The 18,031-nt window shown below is 35.6% G+C and overlaps 2 protein-coding genes across 3 annotated transcripts; both read left to right on the top strand.

Annotated features, from left to right (window-relative positions):
- The first annotated feature begins 2,898 nt into the window (after positions 1 to 2,898).
- LOC121234041 (protein NRT1/ PTR FAMILY 7.3-like) lies at positions 2,899 to 8,324 on the top strand. 2 transcript variants are annotated; one of them, XM_041129844.1, is made up of 5 exons: positions 2,899 to 3,046; positions 3,299 to 3,413; positions 5,876 to 6,093; positions 6,214 to 6,776; positions 6,961 to 8,324. In XM_041129844.1, exons 1-5 carry the CDS (start codon positions 3,020 to 3,022, stop codon positions 7,829 to 7,831), a joined length of 1,794 nt encoding a protein of 597 aa, XP_040985778.1. In that variant the 5' UTR covers positions 2,899 to 3,019; the 3' UTR covers positions 7,832 to 8,324. The 2 variants fall into 2 exon arrangements, with proteins under 2 accessions (XP_040985778.1, XP_040985777.1); XM_041129843.1 differs by having other exon boundaries at positions 2,914 to 3,046; positions 3,290 to 3,413.
- Positions 8,325 to 11,163: 2,839 nt separating this feature from the next.
- On the top strand, positions 11,164 to 17,525 carry LOC121235468. The gene is made up of 2 exons (XM_041131818.1): positions 11,164 to 11,247; positions 16,479 to 17,525. The coding sequence occupies exons 1-2, from the start codon at positions 11,164 to 11,166 to the stop codon at positions 17,523 to 17,525; spliced, it is 1,131 nt and encodes a 376-aa protein (XP_040987752.1).
- Positions 17,526 to 18,031: the final 506 nt, after the last annotated feature.

Genomic DNA, 18,031 nt, shown 5'->3' with positions numbered 1-18,031 from the left:
AAAGCTAGGACAAATTAATTATAATCTTATACATGAACAAGATAAGATGTGTATACAAGAAAAATAAGTATATGTGATGAGTTATTTGCAACGAGAATAAACTTATTTTAATAGAAAATGATCATTTTCATGACAAATAATTGGTCACAAATAAACGTTTTTCTTATAGCGATAGTTTCATATAGTTTGGACGAGATAAATAGGTGAGATGTGACAGACCAGTCTACATAAAGATCTTTCAAAAGTAAGCTTATAATGAAGACAATATAACTTAATGTGATATGTTAGATTGTAAGTAATGTTATTTATATTGTAAAGTAGATATATATGATCTATCACGTGCAGTCATGTTACTAGTAGATTATTTCCTTTTATTAAATTTGTGTATAATAATTAGTAATACTTCTGTAAATTAGTGGATAGGCTAGCTAGCGTGCATCACACATCTATAAATTAGCTAGTGGATAAGCTTTAAAATGAATTAAGTTTAATTAATTACCACCCAGCTAGCTCAATGGGACTCCTTTTTTATATCATCCACCACTAGTTGTATTATATGTTTAATAGTATCAAATATATGACTCAGCTGTTCATCATGTCACAACTCGAGGGATCAGTAGTGTGTTGTAACTCATAAAATTAACACAATTTTATACAAATATTTAATCCACTTGAGTGTTTGAATTTTATACAAATATATGTACTTTTTAAGCTATATTAGTCATTTATCCAAATCAGACATTAGACATACAATTGAGCTAATTATTAACTTTATATAAAGAAAATGCTGTAAACTATAATATTATCCCACCATTATCATATTTATTAATGTGATCATGGTGTTTAATAACTTTCAACTGATTAATTAATCCTTGTTTCAGAAAAAGTGAATACCTAATTAAATGCTGACTTATAAGCCAAGGTGAGATTATTGTGAGATATATATATATAGTGGTGTAGTACTTTCTAGCACTATTATTCCTAGTAAATAATTTTTTTGTGCAAATTATCCTTCAAAAGTGATAAAATAATTGATAAAAAGTCCAGTATTTCCATTTTTCTTTTCCTAATCTAATAGTGGAATTAAATTTAGTTTTCTGAAGTTACTGGGGCAGTGGATGAACAAAGAGACAACAGGTTTGGAACAACAGAAACAGGGTGGTGATAAAAAGATTGGAGCAACCTGCAAATATATATATGCATGATATATATATATATATATAATTATATATACATATATATATATAAATATAAATAATAAACACAACTCAACCAGCCTGTCCTATTAACTGTTGAGAGATACCACATTCTGTGGAGGGCATGCATATATGCACTAGTTGTAGTTGCTCTCTTTATTAATATAAGATAATTGCACTTTACAATTCCCCAGATAGTACTACATGATGATCTTTTTCATTGTTTGCTATATGTAGATAATATACTCTTCCTGCAGAGCTAGATTTACATATAATATATATGCTTCATTTGATGGCCAAAAAACATTTCAGTATTCTTTTGAGCTTTTCAGAGGACATCCAGCTAGTCAGTCTAATTGATAAAAGGATTAACGCACATGCATGTAGAATATTAATTCTCACGAGGTTTTGGATCATAAACGATCGATGCTTTGTGTAGGGCTAGCTTAGGGATAATGAATAAAATGACGCTATTAATTTGTGGACGAAAATAGGAACGTGTTTGCATGTTTCTTTGGGAGTAGGCCATGCAGCAGCTTGCTGTAAAGAATGAAAGTACATTAATTAGCATATATTACCTCATGATCATGTTGTACATTGATCTCCAAGATGCATGAGTAGTATTATATACGCATTGTTTATGCATGCATGTATCATTGCATGTTTATGATTATAAGCATTTAATACTATTTAATTAAGAGATTAATTCACACCAGAATTACTAATAAATTATGTAAAATTCAGGTTTTGTTTATATTTATCTCTTTAATTTGCACACTAAGCTTCTAAAAAATTTTAGTCTGATCAATTCAATCTAATTCAGGCAAAACATGTAGTACTCATCTTTTAGTATATAACTTACCCTCAAACCATTAATTTTATAGATATTATAGCACTAGATTATCTCCTTTTTCTCTTATCTAGGGAATTAACGCGGATTTCAAACTTACCCAAGAGAGAGTGATCATGCACTCACCTCCATTTTGGCATAATATATATATATATATATATATATATATATATATAGATTGGTACTCTCTATTTTGTCACTTTTCCTGCCCTTCTTTCTAGGCCTCACTACTCTCCTGTTCTGTCTTTCTTTTCCCTTCCTTTCCATCATCCCTGCAAATGTATATTTGTTATCGATGATGATGCGGTAGCCGTGCTAGCTTGAACTTTGTATTTGGAATGAAAACATGCTAATGCACATGAGGGCATCCTCGGCTGAAATGTGTCAATATGTAAATTAAAACTGATTACCTATATATATATATATATATATATATAAGTTACCCCTATGCACCCATGTATAGGGAAAATTTAAAAGGATGACTTTCCGTTCCATTCCTTTTTCTATTGAACAAATTACATCTTATTAAAATTACAAAGAAATTTCATAAAAGTAAATTCATAAATTGATATGGCTTGATGTGATTTGTTAGATTGTAAATTTAGTTTTATTACACAGTAGATATCATATACCGCATCAAACATGTCAATTTTTATGATTTTTTTTTTCGAAGTTTTTTATGACCGTAACTCGTGTATTAAGATTTTGATATTCGTCATGTGGGTCATTTTTTTGTTTTGTTTTTCTTTATTTTATGTGGGTCTCAAAAAATCTCGTTTCTAAAGTTGGCCTACTTTATATTTGTAAATCTCCACCGTTCATCCCACACTCTTTCTTCTATTTATACCACCTCCCATTTCATTTTCTGTCCCAACTCCTTCCTCTTCTTCGAAAACCACAATAATCACCACACTCCTCTGCTGAGCACATCCCCTGCATTTTATTGCCAAACTCTACCTCTTCAACATCAACAATGGCTTGCTTAGAGTTGTGTAAGGAGGTAAGTAAACATTTCATATTCTTCTCTCTCTCTCTCTCTCTCTCTCTCTAGATAGATAGATAGATAGATTGATAGACACACACAAACTCTCTCCTTTCACTCTCAAGTACCTTTTATATCATTGCATGTCATATGTTTCTTTGGATTTTGTTGTTTATAAGGAACGAATTGTACATGCATTCTTGCAATATGGCAAACTTGTAGTGTGATTATAGCAGTATTCTTATTGTTTTTTTCTTCAAGAATATGCAGGTTGAATTCAAAGAAGGGCAAGAAGCATGCACTCTGGATGGAAGTGTTGATTGGCATGGCCGCTCAGCAATCAGGGGAAAATCTGGAGGGTGGTTTGCTGGGATTATCATACTTCGTAAGCTTTCAGACCTCACTTTTGAAGAGAAAATAGAAGCAAATCAGGAGAACAATTCAAAAAACAAAAAAGAGAATTATTGGTTTATTTTTCTTTTCCGACTGTTTATTTGATTTCTCATTTATCTAACCAGTTCATGTGACAAAACTATGCCCAAATTTGATTGATTAACAATCTTAAAAACGTAATTCATGCATTCTTCTTCTTCTTTTTTTCTCTTTTCATTTCCTCTGTTTATGAGAGTTATGGCACAGTTACTCTCTAAAATCCTCTGCTTTTTCCCACATCAGAAAAACTTGCAGCTAACATCCTTCCTCCTAGTAGTAAAGATGCATGATGGGGGCATATTCATCTAGTTTCTAGCCATAATGGCTTTGTGTGTGTGCGCGCGCGCGTGCAGTTCTATAATATTGGTGCCGCTCTCAGGAAAAAAAGGAGTGATATTTAAGACTTTGGAAGAGGAAAGTGAGGTTTTCGTCTAGATGTAACCTATTCAGATAAGCAGTTACAAAAAAGGTAGCTTTGATAAGAGCTTCTTGTTACCAAAGTTCAGATATGGACATTTGTATAAATGAAGCTGATCTGGTGTTCATATTTGGCACTGAAAACCTAACCAGATGTTGTTCTCTTGTTGCATGCTGAGCTTTTATGCCAGCTAAAGCTAAACCACCCCCCCCCCCCCCCCCCCCCCCCCCCCCCCCCCCCCCCCTCTCTTCCCTTCAGAGTGAGAGAACTAGACGACATGCATTCCTCGATTCACAGAGTGAGAGAGAGAGAGAGAGAGAAGAAAGCATGCATATGAAGCAAGACATGCCCGGCACGTAATCTTTGCCTTTATTTTGCATAACGTGGGTCTTTCCCACGTGTAATATTTGTCACCAACACTTGAAAAAGTGCATGAAAAATTGAAAATAGAAGCCAAACCCACTCCAGCCCCTCGTGACAATAGCAGTTAGCACTATATTTTAACCGTGACCACCCGAAGGTCTTTATCATTATCACAGAAAATGTAATTTTTCATTTTTATTATTTTATTTAAATATACATATTTGCATATTTATAAACTATACATCAATATGTATTTAAATAGAAGAATTAAAATGATAAGTCACATATTGATATATGATGTAGAAAATGATAAGCATAATTTTTTCATGTTCGGAACAATAGATACATGGAAAAAATAATGGGATCCATCAAAATGATGTTTGGAAATATAAATTTTTTTAAAGATTTTTTTTGGGTTGCTTCAAAATTATTTTAATTTTTGTATTTCCATCATTATGAAAAGAGATTGATTATTAAATTTATTAAATTGTATTTGTAAATCCAAATTAATTGTACGAAACTGAGGACCAAACTAGTCGCAGTCATTAATTTGTACGAAAGTTTGGTTATCATAATATTAAAAGGCCAAAATTTTAATTTATTTCTTCTATATTTTAAAATTAAGCTTCAAAATATAAAGTGATGTTTCTTTTTCTCCCTTTACAACCATGAAATGTCCCACTAACTGGCTAATGAGTAATGACATGAAAATCACTTGCATGGAGTATTAATAATTAGTGGAAAAAGATTACGACCTTATTTAGAAAAATTAGAAAAAAGAAAAAAGAAACGCAGATTATTTGGAGGTGATCAAGTATATATATATATATATATATATATATATATATATATATATATATATATATATGGTCTTGATAAAGTAACTGTAGCAATTTACTGTTGCGGAAGATAATGTGTTTTTGGATGATTCTCTTTACAAATCATCATGTGATGCATTTAAAGATCAGGAGCTGTAGCTATAAATGTAGTTTGGCAGCAGCATATGTATGCATGCTGAATAATGCTTTTATTGATGGCCGGCCACCAAATCTTCTAGGGGAGAGTAATCTACATGCAGATGAAGTCACTGCACATGCAAAGAAGTCTTGAGGCCAATGACCGATTATTGGTTCATTTCGATCATAATATTTATTAGTAAATGCCTGCAGGCATGCATGCAATCTGATTTCTTGTTTCGAGACGATCGATTTAATTGCTAACCTGGCCTCTCTTTCGACCGTTTTTTCAGAATCTGAGTGCATTTAATGCCTTAGGCTACTAATTCCAGGTGTCTGCATCGCCTTTTCCTTCTGCAGAGAATAAGAAGTTAAGACATCGTGAAGGTGTTATACAAGCATGTCGATCGATCGTTCGTTATTTCTTCACGTCTCTCTTTATTAGTGTTAAGATTTTTTTATTAATTTGACATTTTGAGATAAGCGGTGATTTCGAAGTCTCGAATACTGACTTTATATTTTATCTCATTATTTAAATATTATACATATTGTGCTTACTTATTGAGGGGAGGATGTCTGAATCACATGTGACGCGAGTGTTCAAGCATAATATAAATATTAATTTAAACTTTGGGAAGGAATAGTGATTTCACAATTTATTTCTCATTGTATCAACAGTGAACCAAGGTCTAGCTACCCTAGCATTTTTTGGAGTAGGAGTGAACCTGGTATTGTTCTTGACAAGGGTCTTACAGCAAAACAATGCTGATGCTGCTAACAACGTGAGCAAATGGACTGGAACAGTTTACATCTTCTCTCTGGTTGGCGCTTTCCTTAGTGATTCCTACTGGGGGAGATACAAAACCTGTGCCATATTTCAGGTCATCTTTGTCGCGGTAAGTATCTTGATTTACTATTTTTGTACTCTCTTCTTTTTGTTTTTCCTATTTTTCAAATTCCGAAAAAAAGGAATGTGTCTTCGCTATTTAATAGTAGCTATGTGCATTTTTCGACAGGGTTTGGTATCACTATCACTATCGTCATATCTATTCTTGGTCAGACCTAGAGGTTGTGGGGATGGAGAAACTCTATGTAGTACACCTTCAAACCTGGAGATTGGATTATTTTACATATCTATCTACCTTGTTGCCCTGGGAAATGGAGGGTATCAACCTAATATTTGTACGTTTGGGGCTGATCAATTTGATGAGGAAAACCCCAAGGAAGGGCACTCAAAGGTAGCCTTTTTTAGCTACTTCTACCTGGCTTTAAACCTTGGTTCCCTCTTCTCAAATACCATACTGGGGTACTTTGAGGATGGAGGGATGTGGGTTTTAGGATTTTGGGCGTCTGCCGGCTCTGCCTTTGCAGCATTAGTCTTGTTTCTTGTTGGGACCCCAAGGTACAGACACTTCAAGCCAAGTGGCAACCCTCTCTCCAGGTTTTGCCAGGTCATAGTTGCTGCAGTGAAGAAGTGGGGGGTCGAGATGCCACCAAGTGCAGAGGGCTTGTATGAAGTGGATGGAAAACAGTCTTCCACTAATGGTTGTAGAAGGATACTCCACACCCATGGCTTCAAGTAAGTATAAAATCATGATCATTGGCATATAATTTAGTCCATTTGACTCATAATACTTGGCCGAAGCTTTATCAGATTGCTTACTTCGTGATGGTTTTTAGGACTCCAATATTAAACTGCACCTGAATGGATATAATATTTGACTATCCATTGTGATGCTAACCCATTTTGATTTATCATGTAGGTTCTTGGATAGGGCAGCATTTATCTCATCGAGGGACTTTGAGGACCGGAACCAGGGTGTTCAGAATCCCTGGCGGCTCTGCGCAATCACCCAAGTGGAAGAAGTTAAATGCATTCTAAGACTACTCCCAATTTGGCTCTGCACTATACTCTACTCTGTAGTCTTCACACAAATGGCCTCTCTCTTTGTGGAGCAAGGTGCTGCCATGAAAACTACCATCTCAAACTTCCGAATCCCACCTGCAAGCATGTCTAGCTTTGACATAATCAGCGTGGCAGTTTTTATCTTCCTTTACCGGCGAGTTCTTGACCCACTTGTCAGTAGAATTAAGAAATCAGATTCCAATGGACTCACTGAGCTTCAGAGAATGGGCATTGGCCTTATTATAGCAGTGATGGCAATGGTTTCAGCCGGGATACTGGAATGCTATAGGCTGAAGTATGCAAGAAAAGACTGCAGACACTGTGAAGGCTCAAGCTCCTTGAGTATCTTTTGGCAAATTCCTCAGTATGCCTTTATAGGAGCTTCTGAAGTTTTCATGTATGTGGGACAACTGGAGTTCTTTAATGCACAGACACCAGATGGGTTAAAGAGCTTTGGAAGTGCACTTTGCATGGCATCTATCTCTCTTGGGAATTATGTGAGTAGCTTGCTTGTGACTATGGTTATGAAGATCTCAACTGAGGATCACATGCCAGGATGGATCCCAGGAAACCTCAACAAAGGTCACCTGGACAGGTTTTACTTCCTGTTAGCCGCCTTGACAACAATAGATTTGGTTATCTATATTGGTTGTGCTAAGTGGTACAAGTCCATCAAGTTGGAAGGAAGATATGAAGAGAAATATGAGGCAGAAGACTTCAGAGTATGATGTATTTAAGAACATCGGCAAGACATATTATGGCTCGTGGTACCAGCTTATACTATGAATAAGAGGAATGGGATAGCCCTAAACACTGGCATATGTTCTTGCTTGAAGATAGATGCAGTAAGAGAAACTCATTCTCATCTAAATGTCTTACACTCGCTCCTTGCTGTTTCTCCAACACCTAACTCAGTGCAGCTATTTCTCTCCATGCTCTTGGAGCAAGCTAGGTTATGCAGAGTTGATTCTGAAGAGTTTGGCTTAAGGATATTTGCTTCCATTTCTACAATGGACATGAAAACATTTGCTTGACAGAAGTTCTAATGTATGCCTTGGCTCTCTCTACAAATTTCACATCATATGGGTTCATGAGAGCTTACTCTTTTTAGACTTCAGATGTCCAATGCTTTGCCTTATTCTGTCCCTTGATATTCAAAAATAAGATTTCCAGAACAAATGTGATAATTATGTGAATTGCAGTTATGGATTACGGGGAAAATAAGATAGTAGTTCTCTTGTTTCATTGATTGGCTTATACTGGATGCCAAAGCATTCGTAAACCTAGCACTAGCATTAGCTCTGCACTTGATGTTGTATAGACTGATAAAGGGCCGCTGCATGCCCAGTAACAGTTTCCTCAGATCCATGGAAAGAGAGAAAATCCTGCACGTTTTGCACTCAACTCCAACAGTTGTATAGAACAGTGAAGGTTAAAGAGTGTTTTCTTAACAGAATCTATATGTACATAAAAAAAAAAAAAAAACATAACTATATCCTCCCACAAATGATACATACAAATGAGTACAGTCCCATAATACTACTGGAAAACAGTCCAGCTTTGTCACATGTATAAATGTCACGTAGTGGCACTAATGTGACGGAGTGCTACGGTAATTGGGGAAGAGAAGGTCTGGAGAAGGTCTCATCTTCATCATCTGAAAAAAAAAAAAAAAAAAACTGCATGTATATGGGCATGACACCATGACAAAGCACCAGTCTCTGTTTAATCCTTTCTCTGCATACGGGACGATGAAGTCATTTCGGATAAATTTAGAAATCAGAATGCATACGATCCCCCTTTTAATAAGTAATGGCATCCTCATCCAAGATGATTAATATTTATTCAAAAAATAAACAGATAGATTTTTGTCAACGTTGTCCATAGATGTTTCTAATCTTGTATGGCCTGAGGTTTCATAAAACTGCTTTGCTTCGAAATGCCTTCGTCCAGTAATATATACTGTGCATTTTGCTGGGCATATATGATTTATGAGCTTTGGTTTAATCAAACTGCATGCTTATTTGAATAGAGCAAGATAAATGCACAGATCATATCAGCATGGAATGATTCCAAAGATAAGTGTTGTACACTACATTACCATGAAAAAAAGTGTTTGGTGCTAGTAATGTAATATTTTCCAACATAAATGCTCTTATCCTGGTTACAGATCACAAAAGAAATCAATACATGTGAGTCGAAAGAATGTTATATGCAGTGCTGTCAATGAACTCACTCGTCTGTGAAGGCAAAGATTGCAGAGCATAGCTGATAATGGCTTAAAAGTATAGCCATTGGCCCTGTCCTCGTGAAAACAATGATTGGAGTATTTAAGAGTGCTAGCCATAGCCGTGGCATGGAAAGCAAACATTCCACCCTTTTGGCTCTGCAAAAGAACGTCCACAAATGTCTTCAGATATTGAATAAGAAATTAAATAAGAATTTTAATATACAGTAGCTAAGCGACTACATCATTAGACCATAATCTAGGACTGTACATCTGGATTCCGGACCGGGTACCCAGGTATACACGGACCAAAATCAAGGTCATCATGTCTAGTCGTGTATTGAGAACCTTCATCTGCGTCATCTGCGTCTCCTTTCTCAAATTTCACACCAGGCAAAGCTACATCCTCTGCTTGTCACATGAAAGCATACATCTCAATTCATGCACTCCTTTAATTATTTATTGTCTAGTCGTGCAATCTCAAATTCATACATCACAAATTCAAGGTCATCATGTCTAGTCGTGCAATCTGAATATAACAAGCATATGTCCCTGTTTGTCAAGTGTTGAACCCAAAGTCATCCATTAATATTACAGGTCATTTTCTATTTATTGTTAAGTATAATCTATGATGTTAGACAACTTGAAAAACACAAGCAAAGGCTTAGGTGCAGCACAAGCATAAATTAATTGTAGACAACTTGAAAAACACAAGCATCAGTAGAGCATAAATTACCTAGTACTCTTATTACTCAACAGTTTGCGATATGTACAGAACTATAGCTAATTGGGGAAGCTTATGTCAAATCCCAGCTATTGCCATCACAAGCTCACAACCCTTGTCCATATTCACCTGAGAGGTACTACAAAAAACCATGAAAATGACACTTTCAGACTCACAAACAACAAAGAGTAAAAACATTCTGCAATAGCTTCTTTTTCTTTTCTTTTCTCTCTTTTTTTTTTTTTTTTTTTTTTAAGTTACATTTTGCAATAGTTTTTTTTTTTTTTTTTTTTTTTTTTTTTTTTTTTTTTTTTGAAAATACATTTTGCAATAGTTAAGAAAGCACAATCTGACTTTATGTCCAAACCAAGTACTCCTTAGCTCTATTTTACAATAAAATGCAAGATCTTTTTTTGATAGGTAATAAATCTTCATAAATTAGTGCAACCCACGCGCACAGGGAGTATAGAAGAGACACACCTATCTAGAAGGTGAAAATGACATATAAATAAATAAATAATTCTATCAAATGCATATAAATAATTCCAATTCATATAAATAATTATATCAAATTACATAGTGCAGAATTCGAAATTGAACCTGAGAAACCAAGGGGCTGTACTCATCCAATATCTAACGTGCAAACAAAACTCTTCTTTTACCTCGTAACAGAACAATTAGGACAACTAGGAGTAGGAGAAGACCGTGAGAAATACAAGCAATGAGTTATGAAGAACCAGACTCATTAGTATAATCTCTTTCCATAGTGACAAAACATATAATAAACTGAGTTATTATAACAAAACATAGCCATTGCATATATAATACTAATACCTCCATTGATGATGAACATATTCTCTTGTAACTGATTCTAAATTTTTCAGAATAGATGGGAAGAGAGACTCACAACAGCCTCGGTTGAAGATAAAACTACATAATCATCTAAAAAAATATTAAAAACCAAGTTAGATATGTAATAAACTAAGTTAGATAGATATTAAAAAATATATATTTCAAGTTTCAAACTTACCTTCAAGGTCCATCGACTGTATGTATTCTTCCAACTCCCGAATGACGATTGGTTTGGTTCTTTATCAATTTGGGTGCAAATGAGGGCTTCGACAGTTTCTGGAGACAATGAACTATTAAAAAGATCCAATATGCGTCATCCCGTACTGAATGCGGACTCCGAGGTAACAATGGAAATGAGAGTGGCTAACACATCACGTACTACCTCAGCAAGGACATAATAATTGGTGACATTAACTCTCCACCAATCTAAGATATCAAAACTGAGCGACTATTTTACACACGCCTCAGACAAATACCTCTGCAACTCCGATCTAAACTCCATAACACTTTGCTCCTCAAGGTATTTAGTGAACATGATACGAAATTTAGTCGGAGGCTGTGCCAGCTCATTGCCAATATTTGTATTAATACTGCTTGGCCTCTCTTGAGCCACATTAGAACTCCCCCCACTAGCCACACTAAATGTGTTATACTGCACACGCGGAAACAAGCCACGCTTTGAACATTTTGGAGCGATTTTGCTCCGTCCTAGTAGATTAGCGGTTGTAGGATGGTGTGGTGGGGCGCGTGTCGACTGATGGCGGCCATAGTGCAATAAATCTGACTAAAACCGAGCCAATGGAGGAGGGGAGAAAAAAAACAATACCATGAAAGTGTATACACATTGCAGTAATGGAAAGGGAAAAGAGAGGAGGGTGGAGCCTCTCCAACGACAGCACTCGAAGTGATTGAGTTTTTTTAGAGAAATGGATAGCTTATCTCTCTGTTTTTAGCGAAAGGGCCCTTTCTTAGCTTCTTGAGAGATTGAGGAGCATTTAATGCATCTTCAATTGTGCAAAGTTGCTCAAAATATACATTAGTTGTCATATATAAAGAACATGAAATGTTCAATGTAACATCATAAAATATTTTCAGTAACTCTACAAAAATTCGTGCATTTTTCCAATCATCACTAGTGGCAAAATCCATTTTTCCAGTTCTGTTCAACCAAAATGTGCTACTTGATACGAGCCTGAATGACTCAAACTTAAATAACACATTTAGATATATATATATATATATATATATATATATATATATATGCTGGTTTAAAATTACTCAGATGACTAAGTCTCAATTATTCGACTTCTTATTTGAGTAATGTTAGATGCAGTCATAAAGTGTACAAGTCTTGCGTACTTTTTTTGAAAAAGAGTGAGATCCATTATTAAAAAAATAATTTTCTTATATAGATTCCATATATTTTTTTAAAATGAGTACACGAGACTTACACATTCTAAGATTACAAATATCATTTATATTAAAAATATGATTTTAACTTTATAATATTTTTATTTAATTTTTTTCTCTCATTTCTTAAAATCTATAAAATATCATAACTCAAATATTTTCACTACTATTCACAAATCATTTCATTATTATTTACAAATTTTTTATCTTATCTAATCACCAAGCATTCCCTAACAAACCCAAAATAAAAATAGAAATCATAGGTTTGGATAAAGAGAAGTTTGTACATATTTGGATTCTGCATTGACATACACACTTGGACTTAGGACATAAGAGTTTAAGAAGTTTGGAGACATATTAAGTGTGATACCCCATATGAAAAGAGAAAAATATAGATGGTGTATGGTATCTCACATTATTTGGAAATGAGAATTTTTTAATCTTTATAATGTTCTAATAGAGCTTCAATTGTATCATTGAGTAATCATTTTGGAGTATAGGCTATGTGATTTGGACCTTCTATTGAGGTGTTATAAATGATATCGGAGCCTATCCCAACCAAAAATATGAGATCTCACATGGCCAATCATTAAGAAGTATTCCATTAGGATGTTACATGAAGAAGCTAATCATTTATGATATAATTCAAATTAACTTGATTTTAAGTTTTATATTTTTTCATAATTAATGAAAATTATTTGGGTCAAAATATTAACTTTGGAATCCAATTTACACAAAATATTAATAATTAGTTATAGATTTTATTTTTTTCATAGTCATGTATTTTTTTTTTTAAGGTTTTAGGCTTGTATAACTCGTATAGTCACATTGACATTCATAATTTTCTTATTGAGTACTCACAAAAATTATATATCTACGTGGCTTTCTATCAATACACTACCTTCGTTACAAAAATAAAATATAAAAGAAAATTGTAAAAAACTAGGTGAATAAGGTTTGGTTTGGATTAGATTGAAAAAATACTTTCAACTCATCTCATGTAAGGCCCAGTGTATGTGAGGCCCGGACCCGTGCACAAAGGCCCAGCCTTTTCTTGGAAGAGTTTGAAACGGCGCCGTTTTGGAATAAGTTCCCCTTCTTCCTCAACTTCTCCGATTCTTTCTCCCTCTCTTTCTCTTTCGGTTTTTTTTCTGGTTTCCCCATTTCCAGATGTCTCTCTCTCTCCCGTTACCCACCTTCCCATCCCGATTTCATCTCTTCTTTTCGTTTGGTCAATTTCGTGAGTCCGACTTTCATGCCCTAATTTTTCTTCATTTTCTTTTCCCTCACATCTCGTTTTTCTCTCTAATTTGACGCTCTCTCTCTTACTATGTTTTTTTCTGTGTTTTGCTTGGAGTTACAGGTAGTGCAGATGCGTTTTAGTGGTTTTTCTTTTTCTTTCTTTCACTGTGTTCCTCTTAGTCACTCACTCACGCTCGGTTCTCTCTTGCTCTCTCCCGTCTGTGAAGTGGATAATCTCAGTGATTAACGCCAAGCCCTGTTGAGCGAAGGTAAGATCCTATTGGTTTCACAAACGCCACACACATATTTTGAGTTTGTTCTCTCTTTTCCCGTTCACACACTCACTCTCCTGTGTTTTGTTCTAGCTAATTTCTGGTGCTACGTTGTTGGGTGGAGAACAAAAATTTGACTTGTTGCAGAGTGGCCCTCATGTCTGTAAGTTTTCCTCTTTTCCCTTTCCCTCTCTAAGAAGAATAAATTGTGAATTTGTATTCATGTTTTGGAGTATTATATAAAAAAATAGTGAATCTCGTGGGTGCCAATTAACATTTAGAAGTGTTGAATTTTTTTTGTAGAGTTGTGAATGGAGAGAAACGTTTAATGTGTAATGTTATTTTGAGTTAAATTGTTGGTGGTTGCTTGGAGTTATGGGCTACTGAAATGGGTGTCATTTATTGATTATTTGAGTTGATTTTGGTTGGTGGGCCTATAGGACAATATTGAAGTTGGTATGTGATATTTTGGGTTGAAGTGTGGCTTGTCCACATTGTTTTTTTTTTTTTTTTGGCTGTTTGAGTTGGATTACATTTGCTAAAATATGGTCTAGAACTTGGGTTTTGATTCTTTAGATCGAAATTGTTGTTAGTCTTTAATACTTAGTTATATATATCATTTTTATGAATAGGTGACGAGATTGATAGAGATCGTTTTCAAGGCATAGATAATACGCTGCAGGAGTCAGGTAAGCAGGGTTTCTATACTAGGTTTTATACGAGTTAATAAGACTGAGGTTGATTTTATGAAAACTTGCATATTTTGTGATGAAATGAGAACTTGGGAAAACAAAAACAACTTCGGTCGCTTATTTGCATTACTTATGAAATCTGTGTGGAAAAGGAAAAATATTTTCTGACATGCATTGTGTAGACATGAACTAAACTCTGTCATGTGGTTTCTGAAATTTGAAAAAGAGTGATATTGAGAATCTGAAAAATTGTGCACTTATTTAGAAAGATGCTCTGACTTTTGTTTTCGTTATGTGAAAATGATCTGATTATGTTTTGTTATTCTGTTTTATTTTGATATAACATCTGAAAACCTTTGGCATGGTGTACTGATTTTTGTATTTGACTCTGTCTCTACTTTGCTCTGCTCTACTCTGTTATGTTTTGCTCTGTTTGGGTTGGTACCAACTTCTCTATCTTTGAGTGCACCCACTTTGAAAACAAAGTGGTTTTATTGTGGTATTTCCTGTGTGCACACTCGGGACTCTGAGAAGAATAAGGGAAAGATTTCACCTCTGTTTCTGCCTGGTTTGGCCACCGGGATTAGCACAACCCTACCATGGGGGTGAAACATGGTCTCTGTTCTGTGAGATGCTTTGTTTTAATGTGATGATGATGCTCAGGTTATGTTATGCTAAAATACTGCGGGTTTTACTTGTCTTAAAATCATCGCTATGTTATTTTTGAAAACATGTTTTGTTCTGCATGATAACTTTGTAAAATATTTTGTTATGCATAATGTACTTTGTAAATGCTCATGTTTGCACGCTAGCATATGTCTTCTGTTTAATGAGTTGTTGATAACTCACCCCCTATTTTCATAATATTTTCAGATGATGTGGAGAGTCCAACTGAGGACCTGGATTAGATTGGTGAGCATGATTAAGCTGATGAGAGGCTGTTAAAAAAAGGAATTTTGATGTCTTTTAGATTTAATGTCTCTTAGATTTAATTATATCTTGGGTTTAGTAAGACTTATGAAATTATCGGTTTGGCTTGTTATGACTACTTGGAAATTGTGGACTCTTTAGTTTATTTTTATTTTTATTTTGTGGCGGTAATAACTTTGTGGAGCTATCAAAGTGCCTATTTAGAAGACATGAGATTGAGTTTTGCTAATAAAGTTTTTGGAGATTTATTTTAGTTGTGTTGGGAAACATGTTTATAAGTGACAAGTAATAATTTTCCAAGCCACCCGAATTTGAGGCGTTACATCTCATCTTATCATTATAATTTTCGTAAATTTTTATATAAAATATAATAATCAATTCAACTTTTTTAAATTTTAAAATAATAATAATTTAAAAAATTAATATTTTAATAATATTTTATTTAATTTTATTTATTTCACATCAACTTAGTATGCAAACCTAACATAAGGGATAAGTGAATAAGTAAATTTTTTACGAGTACGGAATTTTATTTTTTCCACTTTTCTTTTCGCCCTTTGAGCTGCAGCCTCCGATCGAAAGGGAACTTTTGCCTTCACAAATGAGTTCGTTCATTGACAGCACTGCGTATAACCTGAGCATCAAAGTAGCGACAACCTGAGAGAACTTCACGAAGCTCCAATCCAAAAGAGATTATCAGCAATCTGCTCTTCCTCTTTCATTACACAAATCCTTTACACGCAGATACAGCCGGTAGATATGAAGCTTTCCCTCGAGTTTCAAGAAGATCGCCACCACGCTCACCACCACCACCACCAAATCGAAACCCTCAAAGCCAAAATACCCCTAACCATATTCAACCAGCCCTTCATCTCCTCCACCACCATCCCAGCCACCACCACCTCCTCCTCTGACCTCTCCTTCTCCCTCTCCACCAACTTCCTCTCTGGCCCTTCCCTCAGGTTATCCTACCATCCCACCACCTCCACCTCCACAGCTTCCCCTCCTTTTTCTCTCTCCCTAAAGTCTGGCCTTGGCCTCTTTGGCTCCCCCAACAGCTCCCCCCTCGTCTTCTCTGCCAATTTCTCCCTCTCCCCGACAAACACTCCCATCCCTACTTTCTCTCTCCACCTAAAGCCCCAATTCGGCCATTTTTCCCTCAGAAAATCAACTTTTTCTGACCCTGTTTCTGATAAAATTTCTGGGCCTTTCTCCGATGGTGGGGATAAAGTTAATTATGGGTCTTACTCCAACAGTGGGGTCAATTTGGGTTCCGAGTCACATTCAAATGGTGAGTTCGGAAGTGGGTTTGTGTCAGAGGGGTCATCTGTTTGGCAGGAGCTGAAATTGGAGCCTTTTGGTGGCAAAGATGGAGTTACAAACCCGAGTTCTTTGGAGAATGGCGGTGTTCATTCCAATGGTGGAATTGGGTTTGTACCGGAGAGGCAATTGGCTTGGAAGATTAGTCGGAAAGATAGATTTTTGTCTGGAGTTGGTGTTATGGCAAAGACGTCATTTCCAGTGACCAAAAGGTTAATGGTGAATATGCGGTGGGGTGTCAATTTTCCGGCTGATGGGGGAAAGGGATTGCCATATTTGACGGTGAATAAGATTGGTATAGAAAGGGTTGAACAGGTGAAGCAGGTGAAGCAGGTGGTGAACGGTGGTGAGAGTAATGAGGGTGATTCGGAACTGTTGAAGGTAATGTGTTTCTGGATGAGAAGGGATTTGAAGGCTTTGGAGAAGGAAAATAGAGAGATGAAGCTGAGTTTGGAGGAGATGAGAACCAGGGGTTCTGTGAAAAATATTCGTTGGGAGAGTGATGGTTTAGGGAAGAACGTTTCACCGCCTCCCGGTCAAAGTTCTAGCGAGTTTGAGCAGTGGAGGAGCAGGAATAGTGGCAGAGAAGACAATGGGCGTAGAGAATCGAAGGAGACTTCTAGGGAGTTTGAGCAGCGGAAGAGCAAGAAGAGTGGCGGAGAAGAGAATGGGCAAAGGGAATCAAATAAGACCAATCGGGTGAGCGATTTAGAATCTGAATTGCAGAGAGCTATCAAGGCGGCTTCTTCGTAACAAGGTTCGAAAATTTGCTTTCCTTGAGTTCGTTTGCTTTGTATTGTAATTATATAGTAATCAAGATTTTGTTCCGTGTAAAACGTGTCCATCTTACCCAATGCACTGAATAAGTAATATGGATAGTATGGCAGGGTTGTTTAGAGTAGTGTAACATACTAACATGGTTGGAGAGGTATTTGCTATGTGCTGTGAGATCGAAACAATTGATTCTATGTAACTTCACTTCAAGTACGGCAATGTCCGGAAAAGTTCATATAATTATGTTTCGAGCCTTTTCTATTCATAATGCTCTTTGCACATTTTCCTCTTTGATTTTTGAAACTCGTAGGCTACTTTTGATGAGGTTTTAGAGATTATCTTAAGAATCAAGCTTAATTATAGCTTTTATGATATGTTGGCATGTATCACAGCTGATGGGAGAAAGAAATGATGTTACAGCTTTTAGATATGCTTGGCATAATTCTTGAGAATAAAGCTCAATACTCTTGAGTGAGAATTGTTTG

The sequence above is a fragment of the Juglans microcarpa x Juglans regia genome, chromosome 6D (assembly GCF_004785595.1).
Source record: "Juglans microcarpa x Juglans regia isolate MS1-56 chromosome 6D, Jm3101_v1.0, whole genome shotgun sequence".
NCBI classification, from domain to species: Eukaryota; Viridiplantae; Streptophyta; class Magnoliopsida; order Fagales; family Juglandaceae; genus Juglans; species Juglans microcarpa x Juglans regia.
Note: the sequence above shows the minus strand (reverse complement) of the source record. Positions and strands in the feature narration are given on the sequence as shown.

Bases quoted from the DNA above. Each gene is read 5' to 3' on its own strand.
- LOC121235468 (XM_041131818.1), top strand. From the start codon at position 11,164: ATGAGGGCTTCGACAGTTTCTGGAGACAATGAACTATTAAAAAGATCC. The intron at 11,248-16,478 runs GTAACAATGGAA...CTCTCCCTAAAG, and splicing joins TACTGAATGCGGACTCCGAG to TCTGGCCTTGGCCTCTTTGG.
- LOC121234041 (XM_041129843.1), top strand. From the start codon at position 3,020: ATGGCTTGCTTAGAGTTGTGTAAGGAG. The intron at 3,047-3,289 runs GTAAGTAAACAT...TTTTTCTTCAAG, and splicing joins GCTTAGAGTTGTGTAAGGAG to AATATGCAGGTTGAATTCAA. The intron at 3,414-5,875 runs GTAAGCTTTCAG...TTGTATCAACAG, and splicing joins TGCTGGGATTATCATACTTC to TGAACCAAGGTCTAGCTACC.